The following is a 24,269-nucleotide window of genomic DNA, read 5'->3' as shown; positions in this document are numbered from 1 at the left end:
AACCTTCCTAGAGCTGGTAACTCAAACAAATTACCGGTTTGCAAACCTAAACTGCTTAAGGAGTAAATAGGCTTTGTCTATCGCCCGGTTTTCATACTCCTTCTTTGCCTATTAGCCAGGTCCAAAGGTGCTATTACAGGGACTCGACAGAAACACCCAGTGGTTGACCTTGTTTCCTGAATAAGGCAATGAACGCCGTTTTCCTCACTCCCACCACATCCCATCCCCCTAAACTGGGCACTGTGAGGGTGATTGAGTGCCATATATACCAGTGCAATTGGGTTGGGTTGACTCTTGTCTGATGGGTTGAGGGCACCAGATTGACAGTTCCTGGCTGCTGTTTCCAACTGATAGTACAGGACCCTAACTCTTTGTTAGCGCTTAGAACGGCTGCTCCATCAACAGTTGTATAATATCGGAATGCCATGTCGTGCATGGAAAGGGACCCTGCACTCATCTCCGGTGAGTTTTCTTGAGGCCACTATCCTATAGATGAAGAGTCAGCTGATGGTCTACTTGTGTTGCATGTCTGGTATTTTGCACAACCACTTGTCCAGCACCTCTCACTCTAATTGAAACTTTTAAATAACATAAAATGATAGTTCAAGCAAAAATTATGATTAAACCAGGTGCAATTTTAACCCAAACCAACCTGCCTCCTCCCTTGAGGTTTGTATTTACAAATATCCGTGGGCTTAGAACTAATTTAGATGATGTTGAAGCATTTCTCCAATAAACATCCCGGATATCTTAGCATTAAGTGAAACTAACCTACACTCCTCCATTCCCTTTAACCACTTTAACATGCCTGGTTATCTCTCACTCTACCGTAAGGACTCGGACAGACATATGCACGATCTTGGAGTCTATATTCGAAACACTCTTCCCTTGACTAGAGAAACAAAACTAGAATCAGACGACTAGGCCTTTATGTGCTTCAGACTTAACATGCAACATAACATTAGCTACTTATATGTTCTCTACCACTCTTCCTCGACCCAGGACTGTACCCTAATAAACAAAGTCTCTGACAGCAAAGATACAACACTCTCCTTTAATACGAGCGCACAAGTACATGTATTTGGTGACTTCAATGTCCACCACAATAACTGGCTTGGATTTTCTACTAACACAGACGTAGCTGGTAGAACAACACATAGCTTCTCTATATCTTATTCCCTATAGGTTACATTTTCAACACATTTCCAAGACCAGCAAGATAAAAATGCCTCATTTCTAGATCTGTTTCTGACCACAGTTCCCAATGATTGTGTAACGAATGCCCACAACCCACTTGGGAATGCTGATTAAGCTGTGATAATGGTAGAAATCGCCCTAAATTCTTGACCCAAAACTGAAGATTTACTGTTCAAAACACCGAGGTATTACAAAAAGGCTGACTGGGAAGCCATCAGGGATCTCATCAGAGATGCCCCATGGGGAAATATCTTTTCTCTTCCAGCTGAACAGTGAGCAAATGAGACCATTGAATGGTTCAAAACTGCAATTGAAGCACATGTTCCCATATGGAAATTCTATAACAAGTCCCATTCACCCTAATGGTTTACTTCTACTTGTGCAGCTGCCATTGCGCAAAGGCAGCATGCATACTGCAGATTCAATCATCATAAGTCCAGTACAACAGATAAAAGTATACAGAAGCTAGAAGTAATTGTAAGAGAGAAAAAGCGACAGCTAAGACAGATTACACTGAAACCACCAGAAAACGCATCGAAGCACAGAAATTAGGAACCCATGATTTTTGGAAAATCTACAACAGTGCAGTAAATAATGGGCAATCAACAATTCCCCCACTATCAAGCAATCATGAGGTTGTTTGCGCGGCAATCAAGAAAGTTTACATGCTTGCCAGTCGGTTTGTCTCATTGCTGAGTCCATTGTCATTGGACCTGGCAAACCACTCCCTCCCTGACTTTCCTTTGCAGACAGACGCCACACTAGATGATTTGAAAATCATCCTTTTCGTCCATGGTATCATAAAAAAACCTAGACATCTCAAAAGCATGTGGACCCAATCTCATCATAACGGTGCTATAAAAAAAAAAAATGCTCCACCGAGGTTGTTCCAGATATCTCCAAACTTTATAATAAATGCCTTAAAGAATCTTGCTTTCCTGACTGCCGGAAAACTGCTTCTGTGGTACCAGTTTTCAAGAATTGACCCATTAGCCTTCTCCCGCTTTTTGCAAAAATATTTGAGTCCATAATAAATCACCTTACAACTGCTAAACTTCTGACTGACCAACAATATGAATTTAGGCAAGCCCATTCGACAGCAGATATCGTAACTGTAATTTCTGAACGTATATACCATTCACTGGGCAAAGTAGGGGAGGGTAGAGCAGTAGCCCTAGATATGTCTAAGGCATTTGATAGGGTATGGCATGATGGTCTACTCAGGAAAATCAGATCATATAGTATCACTGGGAGAATACATAGCATAATTAAATCCTTCTTGAGAAGAATCCAGGTTGTTCTCGATGGTCGTACATCTAAACAATATGATATAAATGCAGGAGTACATCAGGGGTCTATCCTAGGACCTTTATTATTCTTGATATTCATAAATGACCTGCTTGATAAAATTGTCTTTGAGATAGGTATATTTGCTGATGACACAACGCTCTGTAACAGGCACGAGGGGAAAACAAATGAACACATATCTAAGAAAATGGCAGAAACACTAGAGGAAGACCTTCAATCTGTAGTGGTATGACGACAAAAATGAATGGTCGCATTCAATGCTGCCAAGACTAAGCTTGTTTTCTTCAATAATTACAAGAAACCTTCTCTACCACTAATATCAATGGCCAAAAACACATTAACTGAAAGTACTTCTTTTAAACTCCTCGGCCTAACATTCACAGGAAACATGAGTTGGAACAGATACATTGAGAGCATTGCCAAGGCTGCTTCGAAGAAAGTGGGCTCTCTCTACCATGCTAGAAAGCTACTTATGCTTGAAAGTATCCCGTACCTCTATAAGGCCACCATTCGCCCATGTATAGAGTACTGTTGTCATATTTGGGCTGGCGCATCTGCTGCTAGTCTCTCACTCCTGGACAGGGTTCAAAAGAGAGCCACCAACATGATAGGTCCTGAACTGTCATCTCAGCTTCATCCTCTGTCCCATCGACAAAATGTTGCATCTCTCTGCCTGTTCTACAAGTATTTTAATGGTGAATATTCTGACGGACTACAAGCATTTGTACCCCCTCGACATAAATGCCCCCAACAAACTCGACAAGCAGCTAAATCCCACCCCTACACAGTAGAGATCCCTAGTTGTAAGAAAACCTTCTATTCCAATAGTTTCTTCCCCAGAACTGCTAGATTTTGGAACTTCCTTCCGGGATTCTGCTTTCCCAACTGTACTGACATGCAGAAGTCCAAGTGTAATGTGAACAGACATCTTGCTGCTCATCTCCCTACATAGCATCCCTTCAACATGCCTCCGATAGTAGCCCCCTACTTCAAAGTGGCACTGTGCCTTGTTTGGGGTGAAATACTAATTAAGACGCATAGCACATTAAAACATTTTTTAAAAGACAGCGTGGCTTTTGTTTAGTGTACAGTGAGGACACGATTTTCAAATTGAACCAAGAAATTTTAAAATTCAAATTTACTGGCTTGTATTCCACAGCAACGTTAGGACTAAAACGCACGAGGCTGTGAGTGGCATTTGTGGATTTTGAACTGGGATGAATTCTTTATTGGTACTAGAAATATTCTCTTCGGTCACGTGAACTGTAATACTCACCAGAGTAGCAAGCGTCCACATATTTGTGCATTGTGTGGATGTGCGTGCGAGCGGTGGCGTGACGAAGGAGGAGTGGACTTTCCGCAGGGAAGTGTTGGGTGGGAAAAGAGAAAAAAAGATGGCGCCTGGTGTTTTATAAACTGTGGTCTCGCGAGATCACAAGATCACGAGAAAACAGAGGGCACACATGCAAATGAGACAGGGTGAAAAACTGCATAAAAAGCTTGAGTGAGAGGAAGGGACAGTGTCGTTTACAGTCACGAAGTTATTGTGTTATTATTGCGAGTGTTAGGGTTAGAATTAGGATACATGAACTTCTAACTGTCTTCCAAAATACTGCTTTTTTCTAAATTTATATCCACTTTTCACTGTCGTTTTTGTGTTAATTACGTCAACCTCTGTAAAAAATTTATTTACTTTTTGTTTTGTTTTTTAAACAAGTTTGATTTAAGGAAACTTTTGCTGACGTTAATTCAACAGTAGAAATTATTTTTCTTTTAAAAGAATCCCTATTAAAAATGAAGGCTCTCACACCCTTAATCTGCTTTAAGTCATTAATCCTGTTGAGCGAACAATATCTACAGAAACAAATCAAGAAAAAAGGAAATAAAAAGAATCGTTGAAACTAGTAGTTAACACCAAAATCCACGTCACGTTTGGATATTGATTCACACAAATCTGTTTCGTCTTAAATTATTTCACGTCGCTCTTTCTCACTATAAATAACTAGTTTCAACTATTTGCAAATTATTGAGATTTTCACAATTATGTTTGCTAGCAAAAATATTGTGACGCCGGCAAGAAGAAAGGAACGCAAACGTAGATGAAAATGTTATAAAAAACAAACAAACTTGTATTTGCAGGAAGAGAGAGAGAGAGAGAGAGAGAGAGAGAGAGAGAGAGAGAGAGAAACGAAAATTTCTTGCAGTCAGTCAGGGTTTATGGGAACTTATCTGAAAGATGCATCCTTTTAACAGTTTTATAGTTTCTGTGTCGTTGAAGAAATAAAAACCTTAATTTTTGTGAAAATTAGATTTAGCAAAGGTAGCCTATGATTTGCTGTTTTTCAGAGAATCACAATTCACCCAGTTAACGACTCCGTAATAATTTCAAATTTCAATAGAAAGAAGATAGCTATTCAAGTCATTCGCTTTTTGAACCTCACCTCAGTATCACTACAAACCTACACGTAATTGTCTATAAAAGTAGACTCCTCTCAGGAAAAATAAATAAATAAACAAACAAAAAGGAAAAACGCACAGAATTTCCGTTTTTTATATATAATGATTAACTTTTGGATCATTTTACGTTAAATTTATATGTGAAACTAGTTCTCCACTTTCAATTCTAAAATAATTTTTCCCCCAAGTTTTTGAGTTTAGGATGTTCACACGTAATCACCTACAAAACGTAGAATCTCATTTGGAGGGCGGGAATAAATTAGCTGAGGCTGTTCATTTACTCTCTACCACTGTTACTTTTTGTTGACTAGAGAAAAAAATCTTTAAGGAAAGAACTGACTGTTTTAGTGGCATCTCTGAACTACATTTTAACAAAAGAATTAAATTGAATAATTAATTCAAATTATCTTAAATGCGTATTAAAGTAAAAATGTGCTTAGTGTTTTGTTTTCTTTTCGAAAACACAACACAAAAAAACAAAAAAAAACATCAAACGCATACATCAAAAGCACAACAATCTTGTCTTAGCCTGCGGGTGAATTGTTATTATTCTCTCTCTCTCTCTCTCTCTCTCTCTCTCTCTCTCTCTCTCCCTCTCTCTCTCTCTCTCTCTCTCTCTCTCTCTCTGTGCACACGCACACACACACACACACACACACACACACACACACACACACACACACACACACACACACACACAAATAAATAATAAAATGGACAAAACAAACTTACATCTTTCGTTACAAAATTTGAAACGTCATTGTTTCCTGACGAAATGTCCATGCTGTCACTTTGTCGCCGAACATAAGCCGGATTATTCTGTAATTCTATATCAAGTTTATGAGCATGATTTTTCATTTGTGTTTTTGTTGCTGTTGTATAAAAAAAAGGTTCCACGATGTCTACGAAATATTTAAGATGAGACGTGGCGTACGATTAGTAAGTAAAAGGTTGATCTTTGCACTAATATCACTTAGCTGTAGTGATGTACTTATCACTAAGACAATCATGGATACGCCCCCTTTCTTCACCTTCTAAACATTCCTTATCAGCAAATACAATTAGCAACGCTTAAAACAAGATTATTACTAATTATGTTCCATGTATCGTTATCATTATCAAGAAATTTAATTGAAATGCTTTTAAATCATTTGCAAAATACTTTGAGTATGGTACACCACAATTGTCACCTATCAATTTTATAATCCCGTTACAAGATGTAAGAAATAAGTGTAACAAGTTATTGTCTGTAATGATTTGACTCAATTCCAGGTGACTGTGATAAATCTTTTATAGTGAAATGAATTATAAAATAATCGGCAATAAAAAAAATAATAAGTTAAACAGAGATAGCACAAATCCTGGCGATTTGTTCTATCTGAATTGCTTCAAGGCATTCAAGAGCTGTAAACATGCTTTTGCAACTAGTTGCTCTAGATGCATCGCGGTGAGGGCATAATCGCCATAATCCTGGAGTCACAATAGTTGAATTCCTCAAAGTGCTTCCAAAATTCTCCATGAATCTCCCGGGATGATACAAAGGTGCCTAATGACAACTTCCTGATTGAATGCCCCAAAGACACAAATATGGGTTCTATTACTCAGAAATTTTATAAGAAACAGAGTTTGAATATAATACCCCCGTCCCCATCACCACTCCAATTTCGGTGCTTGGGTTCATTACCCCACCCCCACCCTCAATCATGCCACTGCTCTAGGTTCTTGATTTCTCGAATGTATTTACATGCGAGAATTCAAGAAATCAAGTGATTTCAAATCATGATAGAATTCTTTCTAACGCTCATCTGTATTAAAGTTTACAAATTCGTGGGATATCTATTTCTTTACTCATATCCACCCAAAATAAGGTAAATTGCTACTGACACGTTATGTGAATTAGGGATCATGTCTATAGGGAGACATTCCAAGTAGGAAGTTGAATAGCGAGATGTCTGTTCACTTTACACTTAAACTTCTGCATGTTAGTACAGTCAGGGAAGCAGGATACAGGGAGGGAATTACAAAGTCTAACAGTTCAAAAGAAAAGATTTCAGAATTAAAAGTCTCTCTACCATCAAGAGAGTTTGCTGCTTGTTGGGTTAGTCTAGGGTATTTATGTCAGGGGGCATCATTGCTAAAAGTATGTGACAGCATATTCTATTAAAGTACTTGTAAAACAAGTATAGGGATGCAAAATTGCGGCGATGGGACAGGGGTTGGAGTTTGGTTGGCAGTACGATTAGGATTGCAGTCTGTTTTGGACTCTGTCCAATCGAAAGAGACTAATGGTTGATGCACCAACCCATATGTGGAAACAATATTCCATGCATTATAATGATGGCTGGGGTTAGGATCTTTGTAATTGCTGAAGGAAAAGAGATTTTCATTAGTAGCATTAAATGTTACCACAGATAGAACAGAATCCTTCAAAGAAAAAATACAGAATCTCAAATGGAGATCTTGTCCAGATACTATACATTGATCTTAACCAAAAGCACTAAATTTTGTTTATGGCAATCAGCCATATAAGAGCATTGAAGCTTGGATTGAACCACATCTCCCTCATACTTGATGTGGCCTAAGATGGAGTATAAAGTGTGAATCCAGCTCCCTCAATATCAGAGAAGACTGAATGAGTATAAAATTAACCATCGATATACTTGGTGCATATAAAAATAGCAATTATTGTGTTTAAGACATAAATTTTGTCATGATAAAAAGAGTCTTTAACAATAAGGGTGCTTAAGGTGAAATAAACATATTACTCTTCTTATAAAAGGAGAAGGCATAACCTGAGTGGATAACCTCTTGATGAAGAACACAACATTTTAATAAGCGCAGTAGAAAAGCTGATTGACTCATAAATCTGCAATGTGACATAAGGTTATGTTTAAAGCTAGAAGAGCAGCTTCCCCAAACGGATATGCAAATAACCATGTTTGGACCTGATGAGAACTGCAAGCAATAAAACTTCACTTCAAATGAGGGTGTAAAACCTAAGAGGATGGCCTTCTGAACAAAAACAGTATATTCTTATGATCTCAGTTTGGAGGCTAAAATCGGCCTCAAATCACCGCATACTTCAATTTACTTGATGCACAGGTGAGTACTTTGTGAGAAATCTAATTCTACTGAAATTTGGATATTTTGAATACATAAAAACAAGCCAAGTTCTATTTACAGGTGAAGGTACATCAGACGACGGAAGTAAATCAAAAAGTAGAAGGCATAGCCTGAGTGGATGGCCGTCTCACAAGAACGGAATATTTTTCTGATCCTAGCACAAAAGCCTCACATCAGCTAAAAGTCTTGAAATTTCTTGCATTCTCACTAATGCCTTATGACACAAAGTTAAGTTTAAAGTAGAAAGTCCAACTCCCCCAAAAGAGGCCATTCTAAGCGAATATAAAAATAGCTATTGTCAACCCATCAGCATTTCCGGTTAAAGTGCCTCAGCAAAAAACAAAAAAACAAACAGAAAAAACATTTTAAAGATTCTAACCGAAATGTTGAGACTCTCTTTTTTGCCGGATGACTCTTATAGACTGGAAATATTCCATGAACATAGACTGGATTTTACACTCGGTTTTGTTCAAATTAGAAGATGGCATTCATTCTAACTGGGTTCGTTGTTACTAAGGAAATGATGGTTGTGCCACCTGCAACAAAGTGTATTTATAGCAACCAGAATATTCTTTAAACATGCCCATTAATAGTTAAGTGTATTTAGTGCAATGAGAAGATTTATACATATGGCAATTTTATGTGAAATCTTTTTAAAGCAACCAGTTTATTTAATGGTGAATAAATTTTGATAAAAATGTTAATGTGTCAAGTTTTTAATATCTTTAAATGTTTATTCATGTTGAAAATGTTTTCTGCATGAATGGTTTATAGAATTAAGTTATGGACAGATGTTGTGGACTAGCTTTGGGTTCACAGCTGGTAGAGTCAATATCACATGCTTTCATGCCGTGTTTGCATACGTTAACATAGCAGAGGTGAGGATGACCAATTTTCCTTTTGCCAGTAGTAAGTTCACCATAGAGAATGTCTTTTGAGACTTGTCCATTGTCCATTGTCCATTGTCCATGCGCTACACATGGTCTATCCAGTATAAGCATCTTTGGCGAAAGTTTTTACGAGCACAGCATTGTTTGTAACTTTATCTTTCCACGAAATTGTGTTCAGTTTCTATTCTTGGTGGCTTTAGGCTGTCTATCCTTCGCTTCCATACAGAAGGGTGCTGGTGACAAAGGCCATGTAAACGCTCATTTTTGTGGAGATGGTGAGATATTTATTTTCCCACACTCAATTGTCAATTTTGCAAGAGTGGTGGATGCCTTTCTGATGCGCTTGTTGAGTTCTACATTGAGAGATAGGTTATCTGAGGTTGTGGACCCAATATATCACAATTGTACAGTGCTCATCACACAATCATGAAATAACTCTATAAGACCCAGGAGTTTGGGAGGCTAGCCAATGAGAGACAGCATCTTGAATAACCCATCTTTACTGACTAGGCCGAATGCCTTTGCAAGGTCAATGAAGACAAGGTACAATGGCCTGTTTTGTTCTCTGCACCTCTGAAGTTGGCGTAGTGAGAAGATCATGTCGATGATGAAATGTTGAGAACGAAAACTACATTATGCTTCATGTTGATGATTCTCTTAGCAACAACATTTCATAAATAATCTATAAACGATATCTTCTATATAAATCAGAGATAGATAGAATCTTCACAAGTGCCACCACTTTTCTGGGTCAAAGTGAACGTGGGAGTAATGCTGATTATGCGCTGACTCCACACTCCCCAAAGATACCTCTCTACCGGATCAAGTTTAAGGTAATACAAATTTACATTTAAAAATATTATGAACAATATTTGTATCTACAAAGCAAACATCATTATCCATTGAAATTGTTTTCACTTTACCATTAACAATAATCACAACTCCCGGAAGTAAACTAACCAGAAAGTAACAGAAAAGCTTGTTTCACCCCAACACACACACGATATAAAATATATTTACAAATAGAACCATGGGTTGTAGTAAAATGAAAAAGAAATCGCATTAAATTAGAAAAACAATAAAAACGAATAGTTTAAAAAAATTTTTTTTATTACATTTTCACCTCAAACAAGGCACATTGCCACTTTGGTGTAGGGGGCTACTATCAGGAGCAACAACTAATGGCGCACTATGTTGGGATTTGGGCAGCAAGATGTCGGTTCACGTTAATACTTGAACTTCTGCATGTCAGTACAGTTGGCGAAGCAGGGACCTGGAATGGAATTCCAGAGTCTAGCGGTTCTGGGGAAGAAACTACTGGAGTAGAAAGATCTTTTACATCTAGGGATCTCTACTGTGTGGGGGTGGGATTTAGCTGCCTGTCAGGTTTGTCAAGGGTGTCTACGTCATGGGGGCACAAGTGTCTGCAGTTCGCCAGAGCATTCACCATTAAAATACTTGTAGAACAGGCAGAGGTATGCAACGTTTCGTCGATGGGACAGAGGCTGAAGCTTAGATGCCAGTTCAGGGCCTGTCAGATTGGCGACTCTCTTTTGAACCTTGTCTAGGAGCGAGAGACTAGTAGCAGATGCACCAGCCCAAATATGACAGCAATGCTCCATAAATGGGCGAATGGTGGCCTTATAGAGGTACAGGATACTTCCGAGTGTTAGTAGTTTTCTAGCACGGTAGAGAGAGCCTACCTTCTTTGCAGCGGCCCTGGCAATGCTTTCAATGTAATTGTTCCAATTCATGTTTCCTGTGAACGTTAGGCCAAGCAGTTTGAAAGATGTACTCTCAGACAGGGAGTCACTGGCCATTGCTATTGGTGGCAGAGAAGGTTTCAAGTTTATCAATTATTGAAGGAAACCAGTTTAGTCTTGGCAGCATTGAATGTGACCATCCATTTTTGTCCCCATTCCACTACAGATTGGAGGTCATCCTCTAGTGTTTTTGCCATTTATTTAGATATGTGTTCATTTGTTTTCCTGTCATGCCTGTTATAGAGTGTGGTGTCATCAGCATATATACCCATCTCAGAGGCAATTTTGTCGGGGAGGTCAAAAATGAATATTAGGAAAAATAGAGGTCCAAGGATAGACCCCTGAGGTACTCCTGCATTTATATCATATTGTTTAGATGTACGACCATCGAGGACAACCTGGATTTTTCTCTTATCTAAGAAGGATTTAATTATATTAAGTATTCTACCAGTGATACCGTAAGATCTAATTTTCCTGAGGAGACCCTCATGCCATACCCTGTCAAAAGCCTTGGATATATCTAGAGCTACCGCTTTGCCCTCCCCCGCTTTGTCCAGTGACTGGTATATACGTTCAGAGATTACAGTGAGGATGTCTGCTGTCGAACGGGCTTGTCTAAATCCATATTGTTTGTCAGTCAGAAGTTTAGCATCTGTAAGGTGACGGACTAGAGCTTGGTTAATTATGGTCTCAAATATTTTGGTGAAAAGTGGGAGGAGGCTAATGGGACGATAATTTGATGGGTCAGTTCTTTCGCCAGAATTCTTGAATACTGGTACCACAGAAGCAGTTTTCCAACAGCCCGGAATGCAAGATTCATTAAAGCATTTGTTGTAGAGTTTCGGGAGAACTGGAGCTACTTCGGCTGAGCACTTTTTTAATAGCACAGCTGGGATGAGATCAGGTCCACATGCTTTTGAAGTATCAAGGTTTTTTATGATAGCATGCACCTGAGCAGGGGTGATTTTTAGATTGTCTAGCGTGGCGTCTGTCCGCAAAGGAAAGTCAGGCAGGGGGTGGTTGGAAGGGTCCAGTGTGGAGTTTGAGGCAAACCGACTGGCAAGCATATTAGCCTTGTCGGTTGCTGAGCAAACAACCTCGTGATTGTTTGTTAGTAGGGGGAATGGTTGATTACCCATTATTTACTACACTGTTGTAGATTTTCCAGAAGTCACGAGTTCCTAATTTTTGTGCTTTGATACGTTTTTTTAGTGGTTTCAGTAAATTCTCTCTTAGCTGTCACTATTTCTTTCTTAACATTACTTCTAGCTTCTATATACTTCTGTCTTCTAGCTTCTATATACTTCTGTCTGTTTGAACTGGACTTATGTCGGTTAAATCTGCAGTATGCATGCTTCCTTTGAGCAATGGTAGTTGCGCAAGTAAAAGTAAACCATTGGGGAGAGTGGGGCTTGCTATAAAATTTCCGGGAACATGTGCTTCAATTTATGGTAGCACATCTAAGACAGTAAACGACCAAGTTCTCTCCAATTCTCTCTCTTCTGATCTTGAGCATGTAGTACAATGGGGTAAGGAGTGGCTGGTTACTTTTAATGCATCTAAAACCAAGCTTCTCTCTTTACATCATCAACATTCTGATCCACATCTGGCATCAATTGAAATGAATGGCTCTCGTCTTCAGGAGGCCTCTAGTTTTGACAAGCTTCTGGGCTTGACCATTACTCCTGATCTTAAATGGAACACGTACATCAAATCTGTTGCCAAGGCCGCTGGAAAAATGGTGGGATCTTTCTATCGATCCAGTAGATATCTCACTGCTGATGCTATTCTATATCTATATAAGAGCCAGGTACGTCCAAGGATGGAATACTGTTGTCACATCTGGGCAGGAGCTGCTAGAAAGGACTTGGCCTGCCTTGATAGAGTTCAAAATAGACTTCGTAGCCTCGTAGGAGATGTCCTTTTCTCTTTCTTGCAACCTCTATCTTACAGAAGAAATGCTGCGAGTTTGTCTCTGATGTATTGTTATTTTCATGGAAAATGTTCGACTGAGCTTCAATCTATGGTCCCCCCTCGCCAAACTTTCACAAGAAACACTCGTCTAGCTGTAAACACTATCAATAATTTTCCCCACTCTTTATCTGTGCCTAAACCTAAACGTAGATTCCATGAACAAAACTTCTTTCTTAGAACTGCACGCCTGTGGAATTGTCTTCCATTTTCCTGCTTTCCGGCTGACTACAATATGGTTGTGTTCAAGTCTAACGTAAATAAGTTCTTGATGAGCCGTTCCATGTAAGTTATCAAATTTACCAAATTTTCATTACTAATGATTACTATATTGTCCAATTTCTACTGTACACTCTTTAACCCTTATCCTTGAGTGGCCTCTTGGACTTGATAATGTGGTGATACCTATGTAAAAAAAAAAAAAAAAAATTGCCATTTTGAATCATTGAGTGGTCTCATTTGCGCACTGTTCAGCAGGAAGAGAAAAAATATTTCTCCATGGGGCATCTCTGATAAGATCTCTGAAGGCTTCCCAGTCAGCCTTTTTATAATATCTCGTTATTTTGAGCACTGGCTCTTCATTTTTGGGTCTAGAGTTTAGGGCGATTTCGACCATTATCACTGCATGATCAGCGTTTCCGAGTGGGCTGTCAGCATTTGTTATACAATCCTTGGGAACTGTGGTCAGAAACAGATCTAGAAGTGATGCATGTTGTTCATGCTGGTCAGAGAAACGGGTTGGAAACGTAACCATTTGTGATAGAGAGTGAGATATAGTGAAGCTATGTGTTGTGCTGCCCGCTGCATCTGTGTAAGTAGAGAATCTGAGCCAGTTTTTGTGGTGGACATTAAAGTCACCAAATACATGTACTTGTGCGCTAGTGTCGAGGGAGAGTGCTGTGTCTATGCTGTCAGAAAGTTTGTTTATTATGATGCAGTCCTGGGTCGAGGGAGAGCGGTAGAGAAAATAAAAGTAGCTAATGTTATGTTGTATGTTATTCTAAAGCACATAAAGGCTTGATCGTCTGATTCTAGGTTTGTTTCTCTAGTCAAGGGGAGGGTGTTACGAATGTAGACTCCAAGTCTGTGCATATTCCTTACGGCAGAGTGTGAGATAGCCAGGCATGTTAAAGTAGTTAGAGGGGATGGAGGAGTGTAGGTTAGTCTCACTTAGTGCTAAGATATCCGGGGTATTTGTTAGGAGAAATGCTTCAACATCAGCTAAATTAGTTCTAAGCCCACGAATATTCGTGAATGCAAGCCTCAAGGGAGGAGGCAAGTCGGATTTGTTTGTCCTTAGGCCTGGTTTAAGCTTATTTTTTGATTGTAGTGTCATCATGTTTTTAAGGAGTTTCAGTTAGGTAAGGGAGAGCTGAACATGAGGTTTTGCAGGGTATCAGACATGCAACACAAGTAGACCATTAGCTGACCTTTCTTCAACTAGGACTGTGGCCTCAGGAAAGCCCATCAGGGATGAGTGCAGGGTCCCTTTCCATGCGCGACATGGCACTACAAACATCCCGATATTATACAACTGTTGATGGAGCAGCCACTCTAAGTGCTACCAAAGAGTTAGGGCCCCTGTACTACCAGTCGGAAACAGCAGCCAGGAACTGTCAATCCGGTACCCTCAACTCATCAGAAGAAGGTCAACCCAATCTAATAGCACAGGCATGTGTGGTACTCAAGCACTCCCAAGTGCCCAGTTTTGAGGGGTGGGATGTGTCGGGAGTGGGCGTTCATTGCCCTAGACAAGAAACAAGATGTACCACTAAGTGTTTTGTCGAATCACTGTGATAGTGTCTCTGCGTCTGACTAATAGGCAAAGAAGGAGTATGGAAGCTGGGCGATAGACAGAGCCTATCTACTCCTTAAGCAGTTTAGATTTGCAGACCGGTAATTTGTTTGAGTCACCAGCTCTAGGAAGGTTGTCATCCAAGACTGGAGAGGCCTCCCTCCCCTTAGGTTTAGTTTCAGAGTTTTCCTTTTCCTAGACGGATGATCTGAGAAGATCTACTGGGTCCATCAGCCCTGAGAGGGTTTGTTCCGCGCCTGGGTCCTAATCCAGGTATTTCTGCGAACCCACGTGGTTAGTTAATGTTACAGGGTTAGTTTGTAGAGGTTATATATCTAATAAAGTGATTTAGGGACATTGCTATATCATTGTTACTAAGGAGCAACAAAAATAAAAAAAACTCATGCAGTGGAAGCAACTATGTGAGCAGGCTTGTTAGAAAGGCGTTAGTGTGCATTAAGACTTTCACCTTTAGATTTTTCCATTTTTTAAAAAATTTATATGTTAGTTTAGGTACAGGATAACGTTATAGTGTGAGTAAGTATTAGGAATTGAGCTAATAATTTTGCCCAGTCACTGTATATTTTAGATTACAGAAGGGTTAAGATAAGATGTATGTGCAGTACAGTACGGGTATAACTGGAGGTAAATTTTAAGTCATGGTGTATTCCGTATGTATAATTAAGTAAATAGATATTTTGGTAAGTTTTCAGTAGATGCGAATTGATAGAAGTTGTAGGTGTTAGTGTGTTTCTACTATTGAAGGAAGATAATTTCAGTTTTAATTTAAGAGTCATTACTGTTAGTCCAACAAATGATCTAACTATATATATATATATATATATATATATTTTTTTTACACAGTGGTCACAACTTATCAAGGCCCGGAAGCCACTCAGGGATAAGGGTTATTGCAATTATATTACGTTAAATGTAATGAAATTATTCTGAAGTAAGATTTTAAAAAAGCTTACTTGCAGGAGAGTACTCATTGACTTGTTTGATTGACTGTCGTGTGTGTGTGTGTGTGTGTGTGTGTGTGTGTGTGTGTGTGTGTGTGTGTGTGTATCTTCTGGGGAAGGTAATTTTGTTTTTAATTTACAATTTAACAAAAGAAAAATGTTTGACTTGTTTACAAATGAACTGAAATGCATTTTGGTGGAATTTAATTTCGTACTATTTGTTTTTTTATTATTCTTAATAACTTTTTTTCTTTGTTTTACTGGTGTGTGTGTGTGTGTGTGTGTGTGTGTGTGTGTGTGTGTGTGTGTGTGTGTGTGTATGAAGTAGGTGAGGTTTTACTTTTAATTTACGATCTAGACAACTAAGAATTAAAATTAATGTAAAGGACCAGAAAGAATATTTTCACTTAACATACTAAGCCTTTATTCACAATATTCATAAAAAGAATTGCGTTTGATAATAAAATGAAAAAAAAAAAATCATTGAATTAGAAAACAAATAAAAAAGAACAAATAATTAATTAATAAGATATCCTTTTGCAAAGCAATATGCAAATTAGTTAATCTTTCGACTTTGATCATATATACATGATCAGTATAATAGAAAACTCTTAGTCTTCTCTTTTGGATATGCATTTGACGTTCTAATGTCAGTGTTAGTGAAAGAAAGGAATTATCATTATTTAAGCATTTTTTTTTCGCATGTCACTTAAACATCAAATTATTGTTAAACATTAAAACACACAAAGAAGAAATCAGTAGAGACGATCAAAATCAGACAAGAAATAAAAAATGAAATTGTGTCAGCTGTCAACTAAATTAAAAATACTGGTTTTTAATTATGCAAAAAAAAAACATAATATGAATAAGACTGAAGTATAACATTTCAAAAAAAATATGCTAAACAGAAATTGTTAATAACAATGTAAGAATATCATTTCTCTGTCACACAAACCATGAATGATATCCATCTTGGATTTTACTTATTTTTTATGAAATCAATCACCAGAGAGAAAAAGGGAAAGAGAGAAAGTGGAAGTAAGTTTGTGTGTGTGTGTGTGTGTGTGTGTGTGTGTGTGAGAGAGAGAGAGAGAGAGAGAGAGAGAGAGAGAGAGAGAGAGAGAGAGAGAGAGTACATTATTAGACTACCCAATGAATTACAGATTAACAATGATTACTTGCTATTGTATCATGCAAGGAGTTATATTACTGATAAGTAATAATAGTAAAATTATTTTTTGTTGGAACAGCAAGTGGTTGCTTTTAAAATTAGGTTACATCTTTTCAGATAGTATCAACTAGTTTGCAAGTCTATTTAAATTGTATTTAGCTTTTTTTAATTAGAAGAGTGTTCAAAATATGAATCTTATGATAATAAAAGTCCCTAACAACAAGTCGGTTTATCTAATGTTATAAAGCTTTCATGAGTATACATGCACAAATAGTTGAAGAAAACTTTGACTACTATAAGGAGCAAGTATCTGCGGTACAACAGTTAAAATGATAATTTCTAAGCAATAAAGTTCTGAAGTGCAGCCACTATTATGAATACAATTACAAATTACTTAAGAATTCTTTCCAGTTTTAGCCCATGGAATGAGATTAAGCAACTTCTGTTGAGTAAATAAAGGATTCCATTCAAAATTCCATACAGATTCCATATTTAACATAAACATTCCCGAGTTTGACAAGGGATACTTAAAGAATGTTGGAGGTTACATTGGCCAAAATGTTGTGTCAGTAGTCTGAATAATACAAAAATTAAACATAAGAAACCAAACCTTGTAATAATTTAAAAGCGTTACGGCTTTACCTTATGATGGTCTACAAAAAAAAATATTTCTTCGCTTTTTTTCTTCCTTACTTTCCCTCTATGCCCTGCTCTAACCAAGTCTGTCAACCTGTTCCACAAATCCCAAAACTCCATCATGAAAAATCTCCAAAAAGAATACAAGATTAAACCCAGAACCCAAATTTCCAACGTAGACCCCCACTACCACATCAGGGATCTACATTCCAACCTTCCAGAGGTTGAAACCCAATTACAGTAGACAAAACCAGACCTATTATTCCTAAGTGAAACTGCCATTGCACCAACTATTTCCTTAGGCGAGTTCGTAATTAAAAGATATTCTAATTTAATGTCCAAATTTGACCCATAATATCGCCATGGGCATGGAAACATATTCTACATTAGAGATCGTACCATGTGGTACGGACATCTCCAGAGAAGACCCTAAATTACCCTATATATGCTTCTGGGTTGCACTTGCTCACACCACTGCGTTTATATTTGTCCTATATCTCCCCACAACAGCAGAGTTACTATCTTGAAGAGCACATCTGAGAAAATTGACCACATCTTGTCTGCTCATCCTTTGGCTAACATTCACGTCTGTGAAGATTTTAATGTTCACAATGTGGAATGGTTAACCCACTCAAACAAGATGATGAGGGAAGGTTCTGTCATTTCTTCATTGCTTATGACCTAAATCAGATTGTTCATAAACCCACCTATATACCCGACACTGACGGTCAGTATGCAAGTCTTCTAGTTATGTTCATCTTCTGTTCTGTCTGGGATCTTCCAACCACTCGGATGTTTTGGCTAAGATAAAAACAAAATTTATAAGTTCTCTGACAGACCTCTCCACCATATAGTATATCGATACTCTATGACTGACTGGGATAGCTTCCGTAGGTTTATATCAGATCTATCTCTGCATTCCTATTTAAAAAGAATATGTCCTAAAGTATCAGACCTGACAGAATGGTATAGATCACTTCATACCCTCCAAAAAATTCCAACAAAACCAGCCAGCCTTGGTTCTCTTCAGAATGTACTGCTGCCATTTCACACAAAAATCACTATTTCCATTGTTTCCAACCTAATAGATGTCCTGAAACTAACGCCCCCTTCAGGACTGCCAGCAACCACTGTAAAAGAGTAATAAATAAAGCAAGAAAGTTATATGCTCAGTTTGTCAAATCTAAAGTAGCTGAGCAGTGGCTTGGTTTCCACTAAATAACAAACAGGTTCCTGAATAGAAGCGTGTGCTCTTTTTCAACTATCATCAATGGATCTGAGGTAATCTCGTCAGCATCAGACAAAGCCAAACTCTTTGCCAAGAACTTTGCAGCTAATTCTACCCTATGCGACCAAGGCCGTGAACTCCCCATATGTCCTCCTGTGTCTGAAAACACTTTATGTGACATACAAATATCTGTGCATGATGTTGCCAAGCTAATCAAAAACCTCGATTCCAGTAAAGCCGCTGACCCTGACGGCATTCCAATTATAGTGCTCAAGCAGCTTCAACCAGAACTAGCACCCATACTTACAAAGCTGTTTAAGCATTGTTTTAAGGAGAATTGCTTCCCAACACCCTGGAAACCTCATCAGTAGCACTGTATTTAAAAATTCAGATGATCGCTCATCTCTTTTTTAATACAGACCAATAAGTCTCCTGCCGTGATAAGTAATGTGCTGGAATCTGTGTTAAATAGAGAAGTAATCAACCAACTCAGCAAAAATAACCTCCTCGGTGACATGCAATATGATTTCCATTCTGCTAGATCTACAGCAGATGTGCTTACAGTTATATCTCATAGGATTAACAAATATCTCCATGTAGGCAAACTTTCTATGGCAATTGCTCATCTCAAAGGCCTTTGATATGGTGTGGCACAAAAGTCTACGCCACAAAATCTCCAGCTACGGTATAGCTGGAAATGTCTTTTCAATTATTAAATCATTCCTTTCTGATAGGTTCATACGAGTAGTGGTTAATGGGCAGAAATCAGAAGCTTACAGTATTAACGCTGGAGTCCCTCAGGGAGCCATCCTTGACCCAACTGTCTTCCTGATCTACATCAATGATCTCCCAAATCACATCCTGAGATCATTCATAGATATTTATGCTGACGACACTACGATTTATGACAATGCATCAAAGGCTGTAAACGACCAAGTTTTCTCTGATTCTTTCTGCTCTGATCTTGAGTATGTGGTGCAGTGGGGAAAGAGGTGGCTGGTTAATTTTAATGCATCTAAAACCAAGCTTCTATTTTTATCTGGCATCAATTGAAATGAATGGCTTCGGCAGGCTCCATGTTTTGACAAGCTTCTGGATCTGACCTTTACTCCTGATCTGAAATGGAACACGTACATCAAATCCATTGCCAAGGCCGCTGGAAAAAATGATAGGATCCTTCTACTACTCCAGTTGATATCTCACTGCTGATGCAATTCTCTACCTATATAAGAGCCAAGTACACTCAAGGATGGAATATTGTTGCTAGACAGCTTATCCTGCCTTGACAGAGTTCAAAATAGACTTTGTAGCCTAGTGGGGGATGCCCTTTTCTTTTTCCTGCAACCTCTTTCGCACAGAAGAGACGTTGCGACCCTGTCTCTGTTTTATCGTTATTTCCATGGCAAGTGCTCGCCTGAGCTCCAATCTGTGGTCCCTACTTGCCTGACTTTCATGAGAAACACCCGTCTAGCTAAAACCACTATCAATAATTTCCCCCACTCTTTATCTGTGCCTAAACCTAAAGGTAGATTCCATGAACAAAGCTTCTTTCTTAGAACTGCACGCCTGTGGAATTGTCTTCTGTTTTCCTGCTTTCCAACTGACTACAATATGGTTTTCTTCAAGTTTAACATGAACAAATTCTTGATGAGCCGTCCCCTTAAGTAATCCAATTTACCAAATTTCCACTACTAACGATTACTACAATACTTTTCCATGGACTACTGTACACTTATTAACCTTTATCCTCGAGTGGCCTCCAGGCCTTGATAAGTGGTGCCTTCTTTGTAAAAAAAAATTGTGGCCATTGTGAAACAATGCATTGAAGGTAAAAGTAGTTCTCATTTCTCTCTGAAAGCAATAAAATTGATGGCCAAAATAATTATCACACAGGACATGTAAAACATAATAGGCTAAAGAAAATTGGACAGATACACAAATTATCCTGTGCAAAGTTGACAAGTCATTTGTTGCCATTACAAGGACTAAAGGAATTAAGGCCAACTCGGAAACTAAAAAAAAAAAAAAAAAAACGTGTCAAAGGAAAATTAATAAAAACAAGAAATAATTGACGTCAAAAGCAAAAATAAATAAATAAATAAATAAATAAATAACCTTCCATCAACCTCAATGCATTTAAACAACATTATTGGAATGGCTTACATAATTTGGAAATAACTGAATAGTTATTTGAGCAGTATTTAGGCAAAGAAAAATGTTAAATCCTTTTTAGAATTACAACGGAAAATTGTTGAAACTTTTGTTCAGTTAAAGTTGACATCTTGTGAATACAAATGATTTTCACAATTTTTTTCGGAGTACCTCATCAGGTAAATGTAATTTCTTAATTTTTTTCGGAGTACCTCATCAGGTAAATGTAATTTCTTAATTTTTTTCGGAGTACCTCATCAGGTAAATTTCATTTCTTAAACCCAAATAATTGCTTTATTTTTAGAACTATTTCTTTTAGGCATGATTTTTATTTAAACACACATTTTACTTTATTACATATAACTAGGTAGATAAAAGGTAAACTCTCTAGGAGAGAGTTTGAATGCTTAGTAGATGCCAGCGGTGAATGTCTTCGACCGATTTGTACTTGGATTTGTCAGAATATGAGGATAACCCTGAGAAAATATTCAAAATAACATATGATTTAAAATCCTAATAAAACCACACTGGCATGACTATGCACTAGCTCATACGAGAAACGATGCACCTTCTGATAATGCTATCAAAAATAAAAATACTAAGCAGGATATTCAAACAGACCAAAAGAATTCAGCCATACCTAACAAAGAGCACAAGAAAATTAAACTATAACATAGTTAAGTGGTCCATTTGGGGGAAAAGAAAATTACTATCTTCATTATTTTACTAACTGAATGTTTAAAACGTATGGATGATTCTTAAATAAACATTTGAATATCTATGTATGTTGTAAAGAAATAAAGTGTTAGCCTCGTGAAAGGATCTCTTTCATTAAGTGAAGTAAACAGTTGATAAAAGAATGCCAGCAATTGAACCAACAAAGTCATTATGAGTTCAATTTCTGCTTTGTTTTTTCAAGACCAACTTCACTTCAGATTTAAAATCGAAGACATATATCCAAAATGTTGCCTAGGTTGTTGTAAAAATCGTTGGATCATTCTACCACTCCAGAAAGTATCCAAATCCTAACCCAAAAATCTTTACTTATGTAAAAGTTAGATATCCTAAGATGGAGTACTACAACTGTTGCCACATCTGAGGAGGTGCTGTTCAGAGCATTCTTTCTTGCCTTGACACAATACAAAATCGACTTCACAATCTAGTGAGTAAAGGGTGATCTATTCTATTATTTACTGCTTCTCTCACAAGTCTTTCTCTACTCTATAGTTATTTTGATAAACGATGCTCGACTGATCTTTACTTACTGGTTCCTTCATATAAGATATTCACCGCAAGAACTCGACATTCCACAATGGAAAAAAACCTTCTTTGATATACCTAGTGACAAGAGGCATTTCCATGAACAGAGTTTCTTTCCAAGGGCTTCGCATCTGTGAAACACATTACTGCAGGACTGCTTCCCTACAGGTTATAACATAGTCATCTTAAAATCCAATGTCAACAAGACGTCTCCATTACTAATCAAATTTCATTCATTCCATACATAATTTTCAATAGTTTTATGATATTCGTCATCATTTGATTGACAATCATTACATCCCATTATTCTCGAGTTCTTAACACATGTGTGCCTGATCTAACCCTAACCCTAACCCTAACCAGACTGGACGATACAACTTCTACCTTCGACAACTGGAGACTGTGCAAACACCATCATGGCAAGTAAGAAGAAAAAAGTATTGTCTAAACCTTCCTGATGAGGATGATGGTTTTGGTATAAACTGATGATGATGATGGTTTTGGTATAAACTGATGATGATGATGGTTTTGGTATAAACTGATGATGATGATGGTTTTGGTATAAACTGAAAATTAGAAATTTTAAATAAATAAATATTTATTTAAAAAAGTGTCTGATCTTTTAACTGTCATGTTTTAAATTTTAAAAAATATATAATGTTTTAACTGTAAAAATGAGAAAAATCTGCCTTAAAATTAAGAAATCTGTGTATAATGGTAAAAATATTAACAAATACTTAAGTAAAAAAAATAGCGGAAGATATATATATATATATATATATATATATATATATATATATATATATATAGCTACTTCATTTACTCACATAAACCTAATATACGAAAGTATAGATTTATGCGTAAACTTTAAGTATTTACTTCAAAAGTACTCAATACGTAGGTAGAGCTAGTTAGTAATTTATAAAATATATATGGCGATTAAGCTACACTGAATATTCTGCGTTTCATCCACTATAGGATTCGTCAGGCTTATGTGCGAATTCTGTGGTTGCTTCTTGTTTTTATATATGTTGAGGATTTCTAGTTAGCCAATCAGCTTTCTAGTATCCACCGCGCCCCTTCCTATCAGCCAATGGGCATGCATTTTATCGAACAAAGGATCTATTTTAGAACTAGGTTAGTGGTTTAAGGTAGACGTTGTCCTTCCTTTTTTTTTTTTTTTTTTTGATTGGCTAACTAGAAATCCTCAACATATATAAAAACAAGAAGCAACCACAGAATTCGCGCATAAGCCTGACGAATCCTATAGTGGATGAAACGCAGAATATTTAGTGTTGCTTAATCGCCATATATATTTTATATATATATATATATATATATATATATATATATATATATATATATATATATATATATATATATCATAGGCTTCAATTTAATTATTGGAATCTATTTGACTATACATGTATATGATTCCAAATAAATCCACGGGATCTATTTTGCTCAACCTGTACATAAACACCCAAATCAATCAATGTGACCTAACCTGTTATATACAGGTTAGGTCACATTGATTGATTGTTGGAATCAGCACCTCTTTTAATAATGTCATTAATTTCACCAAGTCTGTATGTTATTTAATAATTGTAATCTTGTATTCATTCTTTTTTCTAGAAATGTTGATATCATCACACTTTCTCTAAAAAGTATATCCCCTAATTTGATATTTTCTGTTTACCTTCTTTAAATAATAATAAAATTTATTACTTTTACTTTTACATTTAATCTTCTCGAGCGGTAATTGGCAATTCTTATACTATATTACAAACTACGTTTTTAATTTCAATTGATGTGCTACATGAAGTATTTTTAGAGGTTCGCTTAGTTTCGCTTGAACTTCTGTTTAAATGTGCTATTTTGCTTGATAAAAGGAGTTTCATAGTAGATGTATAATTTAAAAGTGGCTCATTTTTGCAGGCGATACCAAACATGAAAAGTAATAGATGCTTATAAAATGAATCTTCTTCCATGTAGAAGTTTATGTTTTTTTTACTGCAAATACTGCTTTCAACTGCCTCTTATGTTCCTTTAGTAAAAGAGCACTTAATTCCAAGTTACTAGTATCAGTGGTAACATAGACATCCTCTTTAAAATCATAGTGCGCAAGAGACACATTTGTAGGAGGAGGTATAGTATAATTGCTGTTGATCAAACTTTCGACCCTTCATTATTTCAAGTATTTAATTGTTGATAAATTGTTGAACTTATTACTACTTAACTTAAAAATATTTTCTTACGATTTTTAATGATACTATTCTAATGATACTATTCTAATGATACTATTCTCACATATTTAGTATGTTGTTTTCTGTTGCCACTTTTTATCATAATATCAT

At 37.1% G+C, this 24,269-nt stretch overlaps 2 protein-coding genes across 7 annotated transcripts in view; one reads left to right on the top strand and one right to left on the bottom strand.

The window, feature by feature from the left end:
• Nucleotides 1–24,269, bottom strand: part of LOC145293811 (two pore channel protein 1-like) — a 335,061-nt gene that overhangs the window by 256,122 nt on the left and 54,670 nt on the right. Inside the window, exon 1 of one of the 4 annotated variants that reach the window (XM_080140417.1) lies at nucleotides 5,695–6,180. The exons of 1 other annotated variant lie outside the window; for it this stretch is intronic. In XM_080140417.1, the coding sequence (XP_079996543.1) occupies nucleotides 5,695–5,820 (126 nt within the window). In that variant the 5' untranslated portion in view covers nucleotides 5,821–6,180. Of the gene's footprint in view, nucleotides 1–5,694; nucleotides 6,181–24,269 lie in introns of those variants that run through there. 2 more of the 4 variants (XM_080140416.1, XM_080140419.1) reach the window with 2 other exon arrangements.
• LOC145293809 (potassium channel subfamily T member 2-like) overlaps nucleotides 20,369–24,269 on the top strand; it is a 659,145-nt gene continuing 655,244 nt past the window's right edge. The window contains exon 1 of one of the 3 annotated variants that reach the window (XM_080140398.1): nucleotides 20,369–20,831. The gene's annotated coding sequence lies outside the window, so the exon portion shown is untranslated. The remainder of the gene's footprint in view (nucleotides 20,832–24,269) is intronic. The other 2 variants (XM_080140404.1, XM_080140403.1) reach the window with 2 other exon arrangements.

Source organism: Euprymna scolopes, chromosome 15 (genome assembly GCF_053919585.1).
Source record: "Euprymna scolopes isolate OS-2025 chromosome 15, ASM5391958v1, whole genome shotgun sequence".
In the NCBI taxonomy this organism is placed as follows: domain Eukaryota; kingdom Metazoa; phylum Mollusca; class Cephalopoda; order Sepiida; family Sepiolidae; genus Euprymna; species Euprymna scolopes.
Note: the sequence above shows the minus strand (reverse complement) of the source record. Positions and strands in the feature narration are given on the sequence as shown.